Genomic DNA, 19,730 nt, shown 5'->3' with positions numbered 1-19,730 from the left:
TCCGACTTTTTTCTCATAAATTTCAGACATTTTTCTCATAAATTCCGGACTTTATTCTGTAAATGCTACGGCGCCAATAAAGCCCTCATAAATGATAAAAAAAACAGTGCGTAAATTTACCACTTTATTCTTGTAATATTATGACCTTCTTTCTCATGAATTTGCCTTTCATGTAAATTTCTGACTTTTTTTGTAAATTTCTGACTTTTTCTCATAAATTTTTTACTTTTTTCTCATAAATTTCAGACATTTTTCTCATAAATTCCGGACTTTATTCTGTAAATGCTATTGCGCCAATAAAGCCCTCATAAATGTTGAAAAAACGGTGCGTAAATTTACCACTTTATTCTTGTAATATTACAACTTTTTTTCTCATGAATTAGCCTTTTTTTTGTAAATTTCTGACTTTTTTCTCATAAATTTCTGACTTTTTTCTCCTAAATTTCTAACTTTTTTCTCATAAATTTCCGACATTTTTTCTCATAAATTTCTGACTTTTTCTCATAAATTTCTGACTTTTTTCTCATAAATTTCTGACTTTTTCCTCATAAATTTCTGACTTTTTTCTCATAAATTTCTGACTTTTTCCTCATAAGTTTCTGACTTTTTCTCATAAATTTCTGACTTTTTTCTCATAAATTCCGGACTTTATTCTGTAAATGCTATGGCACCAATAAAGCCCTCATAAATGATGAAAAAACGGTGCCTAAATTTACCACTTTATTATTGTAAAAAAAAAAATTTCCCCAAGCTTCAAGTCATATTGTAGTTAGAGAAATGCAATTTTACCAGACTAAACTCCAAATATTTTTATATCAGTTATGTCATTTTAGTAGCATGAAGTTGAAATATGAAAGAAAAAAAAATGTTTGTTTTTAAAGGAAACCTATTATGCTCATTTTTTTTTATCCTTTGTATTGACTTGCGGTCTCCTGTAGAGCAGCGACACACAATAACCAGCACAGAAAGCTTTCTAGATCTTCCAGAATCTGCACCTATTCCAGATGGATTTCTTTGTTTGTTTTTTTTGGTTCCTGCGAAAATGGTCTGTTTTAATGTATTCCACCCATGGCCCCGCCTCCAAGGAGTACCCACTCCGCTGTGGTTGGTCACACTTCCGAGTGCTTAGAAGGACTTCCGGTTTGTGTCGCTAAATTTATAGGACTTGATAATAAAGGGTGATGCTAATGTTCGGCCAGCGTGGGCCAGCATCCGCCAACATTAGGCCAACGTTCGGCCAACGTTTGGCTAGCGTCCGCCAACATTAGGCCAACGTTCGGCCAACGTTTGGCTAGCATCCGCCAACATTAGGCCAACGTTCGGCCAACGTTTGGCTAGCGTCCGCCAACTTTCGGTCAACGTTGGGCCAGCGTCCGCCAACATTCGGCCAACGTTCGGCCAACGTTTGGCTAGCATCCGCCAACATTAGGCCAACGTTCGGCCAACGTTTGGCTAGCGTCCGCCAACTTTCGGTCAACGTTGGGCCAGCGTCCGCCAACATTCGGCCAACGTTCGGCCAACGTTCGGCCAACGTTTGGCTAGCGTCCGCCAACATTAGGCCAACGTTCGGCCAACGTTTGGCTAGCATCCGCCAACATTAGGCCAACGTTCGGCCAACGTTTGGCTAGCGTCCGCCAACTTTCGGTCAACGTTGGGCCAGCGTCCGCCAACATTCGGCCAACGTTCGGCCAACGTTCGGCCAACGTTTGGCTAGCGTCCGCCAACATTAGGCCAACGTTCGGCCAACGTTTGGCTAGCATCCGCCAACATTAGGCCAACGTTCGGCCAACGTTTGGCTAGCGTCCGCCAACTTTCGGTCAACGTTGGGCCAGCGTCCGCCAACATTCGGCCAATGTTCGGCCAACGTTCGGCCAACGTTTGGCTAGCGTCCGCCAACATTAGGCCAACGTTCGGCCAACGTTTGGCTAGCATCCGCCAACATTAGGCCAACGTTCGGCCAACGTTTGGCTAGCGTCCGCCAACTTTCGGTCAACGTTGGGCCAGCGTCCGCCAACATTCGGCCAACGTTTGGCCAGCGTCCGCCAACGTTCTGCCAACGTCCGCCAACGTTCTGCCAGCATTGCGGCCCAACCAGCAGCAGATACGTTCCCCGTTTCGCCGTTCCGCTTCTCCTGAACGTAGCATTTTTATCTCCCCTTTCAGCTACTTGAACGACTTGGAGAGGATAGCCAAGCCCGATTACATCCCCACGCAGCAGGACGTGTTGAGAACCCGAGTCAAGACCACGGGCATCGTGGAAACGCACTTCACCTTCAAAGACCTGCACTTCAAGTAAGAGTCCGGATGACGTGTGTTGGTCCAAGTCATCCATGATCCCCTGACTGGCCAACCTTTGTAAATACACACCATGGAGCGCCTGGGAAAAAAGCCAATATCGGACATCCCGGGTTGGAATAGTTCACCTAAATATATTATATAATTATGTATGAATTAGCAGACATCCATAATTCCGTATTGGATATTTCTCCCGATTATGAAAAGTAATATAACAAAAATGCTGTCTACAACACACGTGTTGATTCCACCACGGGAGTAATATCATGTTACACATATCGATATCGGCTGGTATCGGTTTTGGAAGTTGAGAGTTGGACGATATCGGCATATCTGACATCCCTAGTCATAAGTGTACCGTATAAGGTACATAATAATAATAATAATAATAATAATAATAATAATAATAATAATAATAATAAGGTGTCGTATTTTAAGAAAATAAATACAGTAAACCTCGGATATATCGGACTCGGATATATCGGAAATTCGCTCACAACGGACAGATAAAAAAGAAGCGATTTTTCTGTAATGCATTTCCAATAAAAATTCATTGCATATATCGGATTTTTTATAACGGATTTCGCCTATTTCGGACAAAATCTCCAGTCCCGTTCCGTTTTTGTTTTTGAGAAATGTTAACACTAGGTCCTAAAGATAAAAAGTTATAACTATGGGATAGGAAAGCCATAATCACGAGATAGAAAGTCCTAATTATGAGATAAAAACTGAATAAAAATAAAGTAAAAATCACAACATAAAAAGTAATAATAATGAAAAAAAAGTCAAAGTTATGAGTTCATTATTATGATAAGTCATAATCATCAGATAAAAAGTCCAAATTGCGAGATAATACAGTAAACCTCGGATATATCGGACTCGGATATATCGGAAATTCGCTCACAACGGACAGATAAAAAAGAAGCAATTTTTCTGTAATGCATTTCCAATAAAAATTCATTGCATATATCGGATTTTTTATAACGGATTTCGCCTATTTCGGACAAAATCTCCACTTCCCGTTCCAATGCATTTCCATGAAATTTCCCTGGCATATATCGGATGGCCGCATCGTGGCGCTCCCGATTCGAATCCGAATGGTGACAGGCCGCTATACGACGTCATTTGCAGCGTTTGCAGCGTTGCCTGCGCGTCCAGGTACATTGGAAACATAGTCAAGGAAGTGCCTTTTTATAACGGATAAAATCCCATTTACGCATATACCGGATATAAATCCCATATATGCGTAAAACGGACATTTTCCGCTATACGCATATAACGGATTTCGCTTATATCGGACAAAACCAGTGGGAACAATTGAATCCGATATATCCGAGGTTTACTGTAAATACACCAATCATAATTTGATGGAAATAAATAAATAAAATCAAATTTGAATAAGTACTGGTGCATCAAATTTCCAGCAGCACCTCAATGCCTCGTGTGTGTGTGTGTGTGTGTGTGTGTGTGTGTGTGTGTGTGTGTGAGAGAGTAATCATTAGGTCTCATAATGGTTTTTGTGTGACGTAAAGCAGACTCACTCTTGTGTTTGTCTTGGCTGAGGCCCTGTGAGGACACGCACACACACACACACACACACACACACACGCACGCACGTACGTGCACATGCACCCCCCCCCCCCCCCCCCCCCCGCAGACAGTAGAAGACTGTAGAAGACAAGCCCATGAAAGTGTGTCAGTGTCCCAACCATCTCTTACTCCCGTGAAGCTAAAGTGCTGAGCGTGAAGAATGTGGCCCCGCCCACCTTGCTAAATAAGTCACAGTGGTTGAAAGGCAGCTTGCGTGTCTTTGAACGCAGCTTGCGTGTCTTTGAACGCAGCGTGTGCTTCCGTCTCCTCACCAGGATGTCTGGACAAAGAAAGGCCAACCTGGAAGACGTGATCTACCTTTGTTGTCCTTCCTGACTTTTCCCAAACTTGAATTATGTGTGTGTGTTCGTGTGTGTGTGTTTGTGTGTGTCTGTGTGTGTTTGTGTGTGTCCGTGTGTGTTTGTGTGTGTTTGCGTGTGTTTGCGTCCACAGGATGTTTGACGTGGGAGGTCAGCGCTCCGAGAGGAAGAAGTGGATCCACTGTTTTGAGGGCGTGACGGCCATCATCTTCTGTGTGGCCATGAGCGCCTACGACCTGGTCCTGGCTGAAGATGAGGAGATGGTGAGTTGACAGGGAGGAAGGGAGGGAGGGAGGAAGGAAGGAAGGAAGGAAGGAAGGAAGGAAGGAAGGAAGGGAGGGAGGGAGGGAAGGGAAGGGAAGGGAAGGGAAGGGAAGGGAAGGGAAGGAAGGAGGAAGGAAGGAAGGAAGGAAGGAAGGAAGGAAGGATGAAGGGAGGAAGAAAGGAAGGGAGGAAGAAAGGAAGGAAGGGATGAAGGGAGGAAGTAAGAAAGGGAAGGGAGGGAGGGAGGGAGGAAGGAAGGAAGGAAGGAAGGAAGGAAGGAAGGAAGGAAGGATGGATGGATGGAAGGAAGGAAGGAAGGAAGGAAGGAAGGAAGGAAGGAAGGAAGGAAGGAAGGAAGGAAGGAAGGAAGGGAAGGGACGGAGGAAGGGAGGAGGAAGGAGGGAGGAAGAAAGGGATGAAAAGAGGAAGGAGGGAGGAAGAAAGGGATGAAGGGAGGAAGGAGGGAGGAAAGGAGGAAGGAGAGAGGAAGAAAGGGATGAAGGAAGGGAGGAAGTAAGAAAGGGAAGGGACGGAGGGAGGAAGGAAGGAAGGAAGGACAGATGGATGGATGGAAGGAAGGAAGAAAGGGAAGGGACGGAGGAAGGGAGAGAGGAAGGGAGGGAGGTAGGGAGGAAGGAAGGGAGGAAGGAAGGAAGGGAGGAAAGGTGGAAGGAAGGAAGGAAGGAAAGGTGGAAGGAAGGACAGATGGATGGATGGAAGAAAGGAAGGAAGGGAAGGGACGGAGGAAAGGAGGAAGGACGAAAGGAAGGAAGGACGGGAAGGGGCGGAGGAAGGAAGGAAGGAAGGAAGGAAGGGAAGGGAGGAGGAAGGGAGGGAGGAAGAAAGGGATGAAAAGAGGAAGGAGGGAGGAAGAAAGGGATGAAGGGAGGAAGGGGGAAGGAAGGAAGGAAGGAAGGATGGATGGATAATGGAAGGAAGGAAGGAAGGAAGGGAAAGGAGGAGGAAGGGAGAGAGGAAGGGAGGGAGGTAGGGAGGAAGGAAGGAAGGGAGGAAGGAAGGGAGGAAAGGTGGAAGGAAGGAAGGAAGGAAGGAAGGAAGGAAGGAAAGGTGGAAGGAAGGACAGATGGATGGATGGAAGAAAGGAAGGAAGGGAAGGGACAGAGGAAAGGAGGAAGGACGAAAGGAAGGAAGGACGGGAAGGGGCGGAGGAAGGGAGGAAGGAAGGAAGAAAGGGAAGGGAGGAGGAAGGGAGGGAGGGAGAGAGGAAGGGAGGAAGAAGGAAGAAAGGGAGGAAGGAAGGAAGGGAGGGAGGAAGGAAGGGGAGGAAGAAGGAAGGAAGGAAGGAAAGGTGGGAAGAAAGGTGGAAGGAAGGACAGATGGATGGAAGGAAGGAAGAAAGGGAAGGGATGGAGGAAGGAAGGGAAGGGACTCCACTTCTCCACTTCTCCTGATTGTCAATATGATTGACAAGATGTCTTATCAGGACCAATCCATCCGATGCTAAGCTGTTGCTGTTGCGACTCCCCAACCCCCCCCAGAACCGCATGCACGAGAGCATGAAGCTGTTTGACTCCATCTGCAACAACAAGTGGTTCACCGAGACGTCCATCATCCTGTTCCTCAACAAGAAGGACCTGTTCCAGGAGAAGATCAGCCACAGCCCGCTCACCATCTGCTTCCCCGAGTACACTGGTCAGTACCAGCATCAACACTCGCCTTGGGTTGGGTCTCCTCCTAATTGGGCCTCCGTGACACACAGTAGCCTCGTTCTACTCTTACCCTTCCTCTGAAATATATTCATCCATAAAGCATATTTTCTTTGACACAACTACTAGACAAAAACATATTTGAGAACATTCAAAGATGTTGTGGTGGTGTAGTATTCTACTTTGGTCACTAGGTGGCAGTCATGTTACATTTATACTTGGATTTATGTCCAAGGTATCTTATTTTCTCTTAATATGTCTGCTAGATTTTTATATTAAAGGCCATGTAAAGGTGACTATAGGGGTGTTATTTCCTGTATAGAGGGCTCTAATAATGTAATTAGACGCTTGTAAACAGGTTTTCTATGTCTTAAATGTCTTATTTTCTCTTAATATGTTGACTATTTGGGTAATAGGAGTGTAAAGGTCAGTATGGGGGTGTTATTTCATAATAAGCGTATTTATTTTGTGGTTTATTTGCCTTATTTTCTTTTAATATGTCTACTATATTGGGTAATAGCAGCACCATAAATGTTTTTTTATAATTACACGTAAAATAACATTCTCAGAAAATGATTTAAATGTGCTTTTGAAAGGTCTTAAAAACGTTTAAACGTAATTTTAAACAAATGTGTCCAGGCCCCAACAAGTACGAGGAGGCCCAGGCGTACATCCAGACCAAATTCGAGGACCTGAACAAGAAGAAGGACACCAAGGAGATCTACACCCACTTCACGTGCGCCACCGACACCAAGAACGTGCAGTTTGTGTTTGACGCCGTCACCGACGTCATCATCAAGAACAACCTGAAGGACTGCGGCCTCTTCTGAGCAGGTGAGCGTCACACACCCAAAAAGGGGAGCAGGACTGACCTGTCTCCTCCCAGCAGGGGGGCGCCGTGGACCACGTTGGGAAGGACCGCAATGGCCGCCCACCATCGTCACTTCCATACGCTTTTTCTAAAGAAAAGAAACAAGAATCCAGAGACTGCCAACCCGTCCAGCCTTGCAGACCCCCTCCTCAGCATTTATTCTTTTTACCCCCCCCCACCATGTAGAGGAGACAAAAGGCTTGAAAGGTTTGAATAAATAAATATCCGCTTTCCTTCCACTTTTCCAAACCATTGGACTTTTAATCACACGGACGGACGGACGCCGCCCGCACGTACTACGCTTTTATTGTCTTAGTCATGTTTACATCGTCGTGCATGACTCGACTATTAACGCTCGCTAGTAATCCGCACCAATCAGCTAACATTCCTACGAAAAACAAAACACGCCCGTTTTCTTACTCACACTTCGGTTTGGCCAACTAACCTGACGTCATCTTGGACGCCCTCCTTCCTTCCTTCCTTACTTCCTTCCTTCTCTCTCTCTCTTTGTGTTTACAGCTTTGTTTTCCTTTCCTTTGACTGCCTTGCATCTTAGAATATTTAGTGATGATTAATGACACACAAATATATAATTTTACAAAATGTTAGTGTTTTTTTTTCCTCTCCTTTATTTTGGTAAATATTAAAAGTGCTTTAAAGTCATTGATTTAATTTAAATAAAAGTACCCATCACTTGATTTGACTCGAGCCTTGTTTTTACCCCCCCTCTCACAGTACGATGGTTTATTCATTATTCATTAATTTACCAGAGAATAGTATTATTTATGTAGTATTTAATAGTATTCTCATGTCATACATTTATGAGAACAGTCAGAAAAAAGTAAACATTTACAAGAAAAACTTCATAAATTTACCAGATTAAGTTGTACTATGACAAAAATAAAATAGGAAATTTACAAGAAAAAGTCTTAAATTTAGCAGAGGAAGGGAGGAGGAAGGGAGGGAGGGAGGAGGGGACGGAGGAAGGAAAGGTGGAAGGAAGGAAGGAAAGGTGGAAGGAAGGAAAGGTGGAAGGAAGTAAGAAAGGAAGGAAGGAACAACAGATGGATGGATGGAAGGAAGAAAGGAAGGACAGATGGATGGATGGATGACAGGAAGGAAGGAAGGAAGGAAGGAAGGAAGGAAGGAAGGAAGGAAGGAAGGAAGGAAGGAAGGAAGGAAGGAAGGAAGGAAGGAAGGAAGGAAGGAAGGAAGGAAGGAAGGAAGGAAGGAAGGAAAGGTGGAAGGAAGGAAAGGTGGAAGGAAGTAAGAAAGGAAGGAAGGAACAACAGATGGATGGATGGAAGGAAGAAAGGCAGGACAGATGGATGGATGGATGGATGAAAGGAAGGAAGGAAGGGAGGGAGGAAGGAAGGAAAGGTGGAAGGAAGTAAGAAAGGAAGGAAGGAACAACAGATGGATGGATGGAAGAAAGGAAGGACAGATGGATGGATGGATGAAAGGAAGGAAGGGAGGGAGGGAGGAAGTAAGGAAAGGTGGAAGGAAGTAAGAAAGGAAGGAAGGAACAACAGATGGATGGATGGAAGGAAGAAAGGAAGGACAGATGGATGGATGAAAGGAAGGAAGGAAGGAAGGAAGGAAGGAAGGAAGGAAGGGAGGGAGGAAGGAAGGAAAGGTGGAAGGAAGTAAGAAAGGAAGGAAGGAACAACAGATGGATGGATGGAAGGAAGAAAGGAAGGACAGATGGATGGATGGATGAAAGGAAGGAAGGAAGGAAGGGAGGGAGGAAGGAAGGAAAGGTGGAAGGAAGTCTAAAGTTGTAAATTAACAAGAAAAAATGTAAACGAGAGCAAAGTCGTAGTATTACGAGGAAAAAACAGTCCAAATTGTAAGAGAATAAGTCATACATTTATGAGAACAGTCAGAAAAAGGTAAACATTTACAAGAAAAACTTCATAAATTTACCAGATTAAGTTGTACTATGACAAAAATAACATAGAAAATTTACAAGAAAAAGTCTTAAATTTAGGCGAAAAACAGTCTGAAATGTAGGAGAGTTACTTGCACATTTACAGGGAAAAGTTGTGGATAAAAGTTGAATAATATTATGAGAAATGTATGAGAATTACTTCTACATTTATGAGAAAAGTTGTACATTTACAAGAAAAAAATCGTTGTAATCGTTGTAAAAAGTTGTAATATTAAGAGAAAATATAGAAAATAAATCGGAAATTTACAAGACTAAATCATAACTTTAATAATTTCAAATAAAATAGGAAGTTTACAAGAAAAACTTGTACATTTACGAGAAAAACAGGGGAAAAAGTCGTATATAAAAGTTGTATAATATTATGAGAAATTTACGAGAAGTCCTGAACTTGTGAGAATAAAAATAACATGAGGAAAAAGTCATAGTATGACAAGAATAACGTTTTAAATCTGCATCAGCATTTTACAATACCATATGCAAACGATATGCAAATGATACGATGACGTCATCTAGTGACCTCTGGCCCCTTATAGGGCAGCCAATAGCAACTTTTCGTACTGAAAAGTGGTCAGAATGGAACAATTCCCGGAAGTAGTAAACACGGTCAAATCTGACGTTAGATTAGGGGAGTATTTGGGTGTATTATGGGTGTATTTTCAATCATATACATGTTTGTTAGGTAGATTACTTGTCCTCTTCAGTTTTAGATATTTCAGATATGATTTACGCCGAGTGTTGCACAACGAGTCATACCAAGGCTTCCAATATGAAGTCCAACTTTAAGCCTTTCAAACTCATGGACTCCTGGAGCTTCAGGGACAAGATACAAGGTATGTAGGACATTCATTCGCTTAAATATCTATCTGTTGATGAAACGTCTTTCAAATCTGATGCAAAATATGTTCATTCACTGTGCATGCAATTTGTATTGTGACGTAGAACCAATACAGCGTAATGTAGTATGAAGTCGTAATATTAAGAGAAATAACTCTACAAAGTGGTCATTTTTGGAAAATGAGCTCTGAATTACCCTTTATCAGAGCTATTTATAATTTATCGGCATGACGCCATTATTCCCTCATATCGGCCGGATAATTATTGTGCACAACTAAAACAAACAGTCAGGATATTAGAATGATGCAAAGCAACGAATACAAGCTTACTTTTGGCGCCATCTGCTGGACATTTTAAGTACTGCACTTAGTGTCGATAGCTTAGGTCTCAGGGGTCGGCAACCAAAAATGTTGAAAGAGCCATATTGGACCAAAAAAACAAATATGTCTGGAGCCACAAAATATGAAAAGCATTGTATAAGCCTTATAATGACGGCAACACATGCTGTATGCATCTATATTAGCTATATTAGCCTACTATCAGTTATTCAACTACTATAAGTTGGCTACAAATACATAATGAGCCTTCATGATTAAATGTTTATTTTCCCTGCAGCACATCCTGTAGGGAATGACGCACCACATGACTACTGTTTTAAGATTTAAGACCACGTAAGATGAATGCAATGAATGACGCAAATCTTTGTTGACAGAAATGTAATATTTACTCCACACATTTTTACAGCATTGGAAAACGTTAAGAATGTTTGTGTCATGTTTGTCCTTTTACCGAAACCATATTAAAACTAAAAATATATTTCCCTCCCCCATCTTTTTCCATTTTCAAACATTTTTCCAGAAGCTCTAGAGGCCGCGGGTTGCCAACCCCCTGGCTTAGGTTCACAGTTGGAGCAATTCTTCTGAAAAAACAACAACACATGCAGAAGGTAAACATGCTTGATTTGAAGTTAACTATGCTACATTTAGGCTGCATGGGGGGGCCGAGTGGTTAGGAGACCCGAGTTCAATTCCACCCTCCGCCATCTCGCCGTGGCGTTTGCATGTTCTCCCCGTGCCTGCATGGAAATATGTTGGAATGTTTTTATTGGGGCTTTATATTCTTTCCATAATGCCATTTTAGAGTTGTGGAAGCATGTGTTATGTGTGATGCACTTTCTTGGTAAAGCTTACCTTTCCGCTAGGGGGCAGTAAAGTTCCATGACAAACCAAGGTTGTATCAGCCACATGTGTGCCTAATATTTAAAACATATGGAGACAACTCCTGCACTGTTTATCCATATGAGTGATGCAGATTTACATTAAATAACTATGAAATAACTAAATAACATCAATCTCGGTTTATTTAGTGTTTTATCAAGCAGCTGTCCATCTGAAGGGGGTCAAAGGCGTGCAGATACATGTCGCCGTAAACATTCCATGCCATGCTAATGTTGGCCATCACATTTGGATGAGGGCGAAGTGTTGTCCATCACATTAGCATGAAGACTGAACCGGTGAATAAATTATGTGCAAAACACTCCTCCTCCAATTAAGGTGCAGATTTGAGCATTTCTTGACACTTGAATGACAAAGAGCTGTGACTACTGCATTTTGGAAGTTAAACTAAACTAAACTACAGAACAGGGCTCCTGTTTGTTGCAATGTAGGCCGCATTGTACTTTTTTTTATATGAAGTAACATGTGGTGCAGAAAGTGTAGAAAGCATTGACCGTTTAACAAGGACAGCCATTTTATACACACGTTTAGTGCTTTAAAAGTTGTGAATTTGAATGATGTGTGTAGTAAATCTGACATTTAAAAATGATTCATGCTTAGGTGTGCCTAATGAAGTGGCCAACAAGTGTTGGGTATGAGTATGAGCTCCAACATTAACTTCTACTACTTTTAGAAAGATATATAATAATGCAGAATTTCAATGGAAAAAGTAGTTTTTTTTTTAAAATTGGGTGCTTGAGAAAGGCGGTGGCGTCCACTGCTAAAGAGCGCCCACCAGTGGAGAGAAATGTAACCTATCGTTTCCGTCACTAACTGCTTCTTTTAGGATTTTCAAAGCTGAAATACACGTCAGATATTTCCCGTGTATGATTATGTCACATATCTACAGTTTAAAGCTACAAATTTTCATCAATAGAGAAGCGAATTCTCAAAAAAAAAAAAAAAAAACAGCTAACTTTCCCTGATGGCACCATGCTAACTAGCATACTGCGCTCTGATTGGCTGCCAGGGGCATGCCTCGCCCTGATTGGCTGTTTGTGGCCCCGCGCTGCAAAGACCCAACAGGACGCGACGTCTCACTCAGCAGCACATCTGCACTCCGTGGCGCAGCTGGGGGGGCAGGACTGGGGACACCATAAGTACATTTGTTTCTCCAAATAAACTTCCACATGGCGCTATTTGTTTGACTCGGAGGCAGGATCCCGTGGAAGGAGGTGCTCCCGTCTTAAAGTGCTCCACTTCGACCCATTCTTGTACGGGAAGGAGAGTCAACGACATGGTGAGATTTGTCTTTGTGTTCATTTGATTTTATTCTACCTGTCTTCACATGAATTGATATGTTATAGCTTGATTTAGCATGTCCGTGTTTTAGATTTAACTTCCTTCCGTCTTCTTCACACACTCGCACGCGCAGCATCACATGATCCCTTATGTGTCGGCCAATCAGAGAGAGGAAACGACTGTGGTATTAAATTGTCACACCGGCGAAGCTGCTCTTAAAAAAAGCGTCGTGGAGCTAAATTAAGATCCACGGTCTTCTTTGACACGCCGCAGCTGTTTTCACTTTTTGTAGCCTCCACATCTGCTCGGATTTTCCCTGGAATCACTCCAGACTTAAAGGAAAAGTGCACTTTTTGGGGGGGGGGGGGGTTATCCACAATCCTTATGTTAGAAATAAACACACGACTTTGTATTTTTTGTGCGTTTTTTGGTACTTGTGTATGTTTTATTGCATTATTTTCAGCTCGAAAAATAATGAAATGGGTGTTGTTTTTTCTAAATATTGTGGTAGAATCCAATTATTTTTATTTGAAGCTTACTTTGCACTGAACACGACATCAATGCGTGCACGTTTTAATATATCCTGATGCTAACAATCTAAAAAAAACACAAAAAAATGAGTGCATTTTGTTAGTTGCTGTGGTAGAATCCGGGTTAATACTGCCATGCCTTACTTTAAATCTTACTTTACACTGAACAGGAAGTCACTGTGTGCATGTTTTAATGCTTCCAGTGGCTAACGAGCTTGGAAAATAATTCAGTGGGTGCTCCTTCTTCAACACTGGTATGATCCAGGTTTATGCTGCCATGCTTTTATTTGAAGCTTACTTTACACTGAACAGGACATCACTATGTGCATGTTTTATTGCTCCCTGATGCTAACAATCTAAAAAAAAACACAAAAAATGAGTGCATATTGTTAGTTGCTGTGGTAGAATCCAGGTTAATACTGCCATGCCTTACTTTAAATCTTACTTTACACTGAACAGGAAGTCACTGTGTGCATGTTTTAATGCTTCCAGTGGCTAACGAGCTTGGAAAATAATTCAGTGGGTGCTCCTTCTTCAACACTGGTATGATCCAGGTTTATGCTGCCATGCTTTTATTTGAAGCTTACTTTACACTGAACAGGACATCACTATGTGCATGTTTTATTGCTCCCTGATGCTAACAATCTAAAAAAAACACAAAAATGAGTGCATTTTGTTAGTTGCTGTGGTAGAATCCAGGTTAATACTGCCATGCCTTACTTTAAATCTTACTTTACACTGAACAGGAAGTCACTGTGTGCATGTTTTAATGCTTCCAGTGGCTAACGAGCTTGGAAAATAATTCAGTGGGTGCTCCTTCTTCAAAACTGGTATGATCCAGGTTTATGCTGCCATGCTTTTATTTGAAGCTTACTTTACACTGAACAGGACATCACTATGTGCATGTTTTATTGCTCCCTGATGCTAACAATCTAAAAAAAACACAAAAATGAGTGCATTTTGTTAGTTGCTGTGGTAGAATCCAGGTTAATACTGCCATGCCTTACTTTAAATCTTACTTTACACTGAACAGGAAGTCACTGTGTGCATGTTTTAATGCTTCCAGTGGCTAACGAGCTTGGAAAATAATTCAGTGGGTGCTCCTTCTTCAACACTGTGGTATGATCCAGGTTTATGCTGCCATGCTTTTATTTGAAGCTTACTTTACACTGAACAGGACATCACTATATGCATGTTTTATTGCTCCCTGATGCTAACAATCTAAAAAAAACACAACAAATTAGTGCATTTGTTAGTTGCCGTGGTAGCATCCAGGCCTATACTGCCATGCATTGCTTTGAACTTTACTTTGTACTGAACAGGAAGTCACTCTGTGTATGTAATGGGAAGCACCCATTCACCTATAATATTTAGTATTATAGTATTTTGTCATATTTTAAGCAGTAGTGGAACTTCCTTCCTGAGCGCATTGAAGTGATGCTACACAGCAGCAGTGCGATGTGAAGTGGAGTCCCGTTCTCTTTAGTTTTTAGAGCTCATAATAAAGAGAAAAACATGTGTTCATGTCTTACATAAGGATTGTGGAAAATGGGCAAAATCACCCCCCCTCAAAAAAACGAGCTTTGCAAGAAAACAACAAAAAGTGAGTGTGTGTTGGCTCTTGGTTGTCGACTGACCTTACTGTTGTTAGAGAGCAGCGTTAGCTCATTAAAAGCGTTCAAACTTTCCATGACTCTTTCAACAGATGAGCCTGCAATTGTGCCTGAGGTTCAGCATGCTTGCGCTCGGAAAAAAAATCTCATAAAATCTCCATCAACCACACTATTAGCATTTTTTCCCCCAAATTCCATTTTCTGTTCCAAAAAAAATGACTGGTGATTCATTCTAAACTTTTCCCAACATCCCATTTGCTCAAATTTAGGACCAATTCTCACCGTTGGAAAGAATGCAGGCAAAGACGCTGTCTGTTCCCGGGTGAAACTATGGCCCACGGCCACGGCAGACTTCATAGGGCACCATTATTACTGCCCCACCGGACAATGAAAACATCCACACCATGTGTGGGATTTACGATATTCAATGGAATTGCTGATATTCTTTAAGTTGGATGGTCCTTGCTCGGCACATTTTATGGGGCGCTATTGTTACTGCCCCTTTGGCTAATGAAAACATAATCAAGTCACAGCCCCGTCTTTCTTTTGGACTTCAGAAAAACCAAAAAAATCTAAAAAAAGGAGTCCTTTTAATTTGTGGAAGTTCAACTGGAAATGGAGGGAACGGGTTATTTCTTGTTGAAGTTGAGAAGTTTGCCCGTCTACAGCACACGTTGCTAGGCAGACTTCATAGGGCAACATCGTTACTGCCCCGTTGGTCAATGAAAACATCCACATCCTTTAGGCTTACTTACGTATGTAGGACTTGGGATTTATGAGATTGTTTGTTTGAGGTGGACGGTCCACGTGTTGCTAGGCAGAGTTTACGGGGCACTGTTGTTACCGCCCCGTTGGCCAATGAAAACATAATCAAATACGGTATTACGGGATAAGTTTATTGTACATTTAATATCGGATTTTTCGATTGATGTTCAACAGAATTATTGAGGGAGTTTGACAGCTAGATGGAGTCGATGGGGCACAATTATACCTGCCCCACCGGCCAATGCAAACATTAGACTGGTAGCGAAAACACTCATGTATTTCTACATGTTCCTTGTTCTGTGTTATGTGTACATTTCAAATGTCCTGCCACCCATCTAAAAGTTGTTTATTCCCCCCCCCAGCCTTGTCTGCGGGACTCGGGCGACTGTTTGAGGGACAACATGCACTACATGATGCGGTCCCTCCAAGACCTGAAGCAGCTAAGGAGGACCTGTCCCGCAGCATGCAGACACCCCGGACCTCCTGTCCCGTCAGCTGGCGCCGTGATCGGCGCGTCTGCGGCCGCTCACGTCGCGTGCCGACCCAGAGAGCTGCGCCCCCGTCTCAGGATGTCCAGCGCCAGCACGGCCAGCACCTACGACTCGGCCTGCTGCCTCGCCACCCCCTTGGAGGAGGATGAGGAGGACGACGATGGATCCGGAAGTCGCCTCGGCTTCAACTCGCCCAGCAGCCACAAGAGTTTGGACTTGGATTCCGGATACTCTGAGGCATCGTGGCGGGACGAAGGCGTGGTGCTCAGGAGGACGAGGAACGTGCGCGTGTCGTCCTCGGCGTGCCTCCGCACCAACAGAGCGCCAAGTGGACGCGTCCGGCCTAAATCCACCTCGGACGCCTGTCTGGAGAGGTGGACGTCCTTTGACGACCCCGAGGACTGGGCCAACTCGTTGCTGACCAGAGGACGCAACCGCCAACCTCTGGTTCTGGGCGACAACAGCTTTGCTGACTTGGTACAGAACTGGATGGACCTTCCGGATTGTCCCGAACCGCCTGAACTGAAAGCAAAACCGAGACGCAGACTGGGGAGAAGCCTTTTTGGCAACATGAGGAGGAAACTGGCCGGCTTGTCGAAGAGCGTGGAGGACAGGGTGAAGACGAGGACCACAGACGCTCACCTTAGCAGAGACGCTTCAAAACGTCTCTCGTGTCCCGTCGTAGCTTCAGAAGCAAAAGCCCCCTTTTTCCACCAGTCCCACTCCGCCATCCATGAACTGGACACGGACTTTTACCACTTTGCTGCACTCATGAAGTCGGGCAGCAGGCAGCCAATCATATGCAAGGACATCATGGGCTACGTCTGACGCACGTGGCTTCCCTGGACTCGGCATCAAACCATGAAGTCCTCCTATTTAAACTGGCGTAACAGAACTAAACGTATGCAAGATGTTTGTACCCTTACACTGCAAATGGTTGACAATAAAACCTTCAAACCAACACATCAGTCACATGTTCAGTGTTGTATGTGCGTGTGCCTCTGGTTTACTTTGCACCCAACAGGAAGTCACTTTGTGCATGTTTTACATTCATAGTCTGGTAGCTCACAATATGAAAAACGGTTTGACGGTTATTTGGCACTGATTATTAAGGCACAGACTGGCTAACAAACTAAAAAATATATCTTAAATGCGTGCATTTTGGGAGTTGCTTTGGTAGAATCCAGGTTAATACTGCCATGCCTTACTTTAAATCTTACTTTACACTGAACAGGAAGTCACTGTGTGCATGTTTTAATGCTTCCAGTGGCTAACGAGCTCGGTAAATAATTCAGTGGGTGCTCCTTCTTCAACACTGTGGTATGATCCAGGTTTATGCTGCCATGCTTTTATTTGAAGCTTACTTTACACTGAACAGGACATCACCATGTGCACGTTTTATTGCTCTCTGATGCTAACAATCTAAAAAAAACACAAAAAAATAGTGCATTTTGTTAGTTGTTTTGGTAGAATCCAGGTTATTACTGCCATGCCTTACTTTAAATCTTACTTTACACTGAACAGGAAGTCACTGTGTGCATGTTTTAATGCTTCCAGTGGCTAACAAGCTCGGAAAATAATTCAGTGGGTGCTCCTTCTTCAACACTGTGGTATGATCCAGGTTAATGCTGCCATGCTTTTATTTGAAGCTTACTTTACACTGAACAGGACATCACTATGTGCACGTTTTATTGCTCCCTGATGCTAATAATCTAAAAAAAAAACACAACAAATGAGTGCATTTTGTTAGTTGCTGTGGTAGAATCCAGGTTAATACTGCAATGCCGTACTTTAAATCTTACTTTACACTGAACAGGAAGTCACTGTGTGCATGTTTTAATGCTTCCAGTGGCTAACGAGCTCGGAAAATAATTCAGTGGGTGCTCCTTCTTCAACACTGTGGTATGATCCAGGTTTATGCTGCCATGCTTTTATTTGAAGCTTACTTTACACTGAACAGGACATCACCATGTGCACAATTTATTGCTCCACGATGCTAACAATCTAAAAAAAAACACAAAAATTAGTGCATTTTGTTAGTTGTTTTGGTAGAATACAGGTTAATACTGCCATGCCTTACTTTAAATCTTACTTTACACTGAACAGGAAGTCACTGTGTGCATGTTTTAATGCTTCCAGTGGCTAACGAGCTTGGAAAATAATTCAGTGGGTGCTCCTTCTTCAACACTGTGGTATGATCCAGGTATATGCCGCCATGCTTTTATTTGAAGCTTACTTTACACTGAACAGGACATCACTATGTGCACGTTTTATTGCTCCCTAATGCTAACAATCTAATAAAAACACAACAAATGAGTGCATTTTGTTAGTTGCTGTGGTAGAATCCAGGTTATTACTGCCATGCCTTACTTTAAATCTTACTTTACACTGAACAGGAAGTCACTGTGTGCATGTTTTAATGCTTCCAGTGGCTAACGAGCTCGGTAAATAATTCAGTGGGTGCTCCTTCTTCAACACTGTGGTATGATCCAGGTTTATGCTGCCATGCTTTTATTTGAAGCTTACTTTACACTGAACAGGACATCACCATGTGCACGTTTTATTGCTCCCTGATGCTAACAATCTAAAAAAAACACAAAAAAAATAGTGCATTTTGTTAGTTGTTTTGGTAGAATCCAGGTTATTACTGCCACGCCTTACTTTAAATCTTACTTTACACTGAACAGGAAGTCACTGTGTGCATGTTTTAATGCTTCCAGTGGCTAACAAGCTCGGAAAATAATTCAGTGGGCGTTCCTTCTTCAACACTGTGGTATGATCCAGGTTAATGCTGCCATGCTTTTATTTGAAGCTTACTTTACACTGAACAGGACATCACTATGTGCACGTTTTATTGCTCCCTGATGCTAATAATCTAAAAAAAAAAACACAACAAATGAGTGCATTTTGTTAGTTGCTTTGGTTGAATCCAGGTTAATACTGCCATGCCTTACTTTAAATCTTACTTTACACTGAACAGCAAGTCACCGTTTGCATGTTTTAATGCTTCCAGTGGCTAACAAGCTCGGTAAATAATTCAGTGGGTGCTCCTTCTTCAACACTGTGGTATGATCCAGGTTTATGCTGCCATGCTTTTATTTGAAGCTTACTTTACACTGAACAGGACATCACCATGTGCACGTTTTATTGCTCCCTGATGCTAACAATCTAAAAAAAACACAAAAAAAATAGTGCATTTTGTTAGTTGTTTTGGTAGAATCCAGGTTATTACTGCCACGCCTTACTTTAAATCTTACTTTACACTGAACAGGAAGTCACTGTGTGCATGTTTTAATGCTTCCAGTGGCTAACAAGCTCGGAAAATAATTCAGTGGGCGTTCCTTCTTCAACACTGTGGTATGATCCAGGTTAATGCTGCCATGCTTTTATTTGAAGCTTACTTTACACTGAACAGGACATCACTATGTGCACGTTTTATTGCTCCCTGATGCTAATAATCTAAAAAAAAAAACACAACAAATGAGTGCATTTTGTTAGTTGCTTTGGTTGAATCCAGGTTAATACTGCCATGCCTTACTTTAAATCTTACTTTACACTGAACAGCAAGTCACCGTTTGCATGTTTTAATGCTTCCAGTGGCTAACAAGCTCGGTAAATAATTCAGTGGGTGCTCCTTCTTCAACACTGTGGTATGATCCAGGTTTATGCTGCCATGCTTTTATTTGAAGCTTACTTTACACTGAACAGGACATCACTATGTGCATGTTTTATTGCTCCCTGATGCTAATAATCTAAAAAAAAACACAACAAATGAATGCATTTTGTTAGTTGCTGTGGTAGAATCCAGGTTTATTCTGCCATGCTTTCATTTGAAGCTTGCTTTGCACTGAACAAGACATGACTGTGTGCATGTTTTAATGCTCCCTGATCCTAATAATCTAAAGAAAAACAAACGGATGACTGCATTTTGTAAGTTGCTGGAGTAGAATCCAGGTTTATCCTCCCATGCTTTATTTTGAATCTTATTTTGCACTGAACAGGAAGTCACTGTGTGCATGTTCT

The 19,730-nt window shown here is 42.5% G+C and overlaps 2 protein-coding genes across 6 annotated transcripts in view; both read left to right on the top strand.

Annotated features, from left to right (window-relative positions):
- The window catches only part of LOC131106579 (guanine nucleotide-binding protein G(i) subunit alpha-2-like), a 77,646-nt gene extending 69,941 nt beyond the window's left edge, over positions 1-7,705 (top strand). Inside the window, exons 5-9 of one of the 2 annotated variants that reach the window (XM_058055780.1) lie at positions 2,164-2,292; positions 4,339-4,468; positions 5,969-6,122; positions 6,776-6,970; positions 7,023-7,705. In XM_058055780.1, the coding sequence (XP_057911763.1) occupies positions 2,164-2,292; positions 4,339-4,468; positions 5,969-6,122; positions 6,776-6,966 (604 nt within the window). In that variant the 3' untranslated portion in view covers positions 6,967-6,970; positions 7,023-7,705. The remainder of the gene's footprint in view (positions 1-2,163; positions 2,293-4,338; positions 4,469-5,968; positions 6,123-6,775; positions 6,971-7,022) is intronic. The other variant, XM_058055781.1, reaches the window with a different exon arrangement.
- Positions 7,706-8,006: 301 nt separating this feature from the next.
- Positions 8,007-16,668, top strand: LOC131106580 (PAK4-inhibitor inka2-like). Of its 4 annotated transcripts, none has more exons than XM_058055782.1 (4): positions 8,009-9,788; positions 10,651-10,738; positions 12,226-12,306; positions 15,579-16,668. In XM_058055782.1, exons 2-4 carry the CDS (start codon positions 10,730-10,732, stop codon positions 16,533-16,535), a joined length of 1,047 nt encoding a protein of 348 aa, XP_057911765.1. In that variant the 5' UTR covers positions 8,009-9,788; positions 10,651-10,729; the 3' UTR covers positions 16,536-16,668. The 4 variants fall into 4 exon arrangements, with proteins under 4 accessions (XP_057911766.1, XP_057911765.1, XP_057911767.1 ...); XM_058055784.1 differs by having other exon boundaries at positions 8,010-9,788; positions 12,222-12,306; XM_058055783.1 differs by lacking the exon at positions 12,226-12,306 and having other exon boundaries at positions 8,007-9,788.
- The last annotated feature ends 3,062 nt before the right edge of the window (positions 16,669-19,730 follow it).

Source organism: Doryrhamphus excisus, chromosome 18, assembly GCF_030265055.1.
Source record: "Doryrhamphus excisus isolate RoL2022-K1 chromosome 18, RoL_Dexc_1.0, whole genome shotgun sequence".
NCBI classification, from domain to species: domain Eukaryota; kingdom Metazoa; phylum Chordata; class Actinopteri; order Syngnathiformes; family Syngnathidae; genus Doryrhamphus; species Doryrhamphus excisus.
This window is presented reverse-complemented; position numbering and strand designations above follow the sequence as displayed.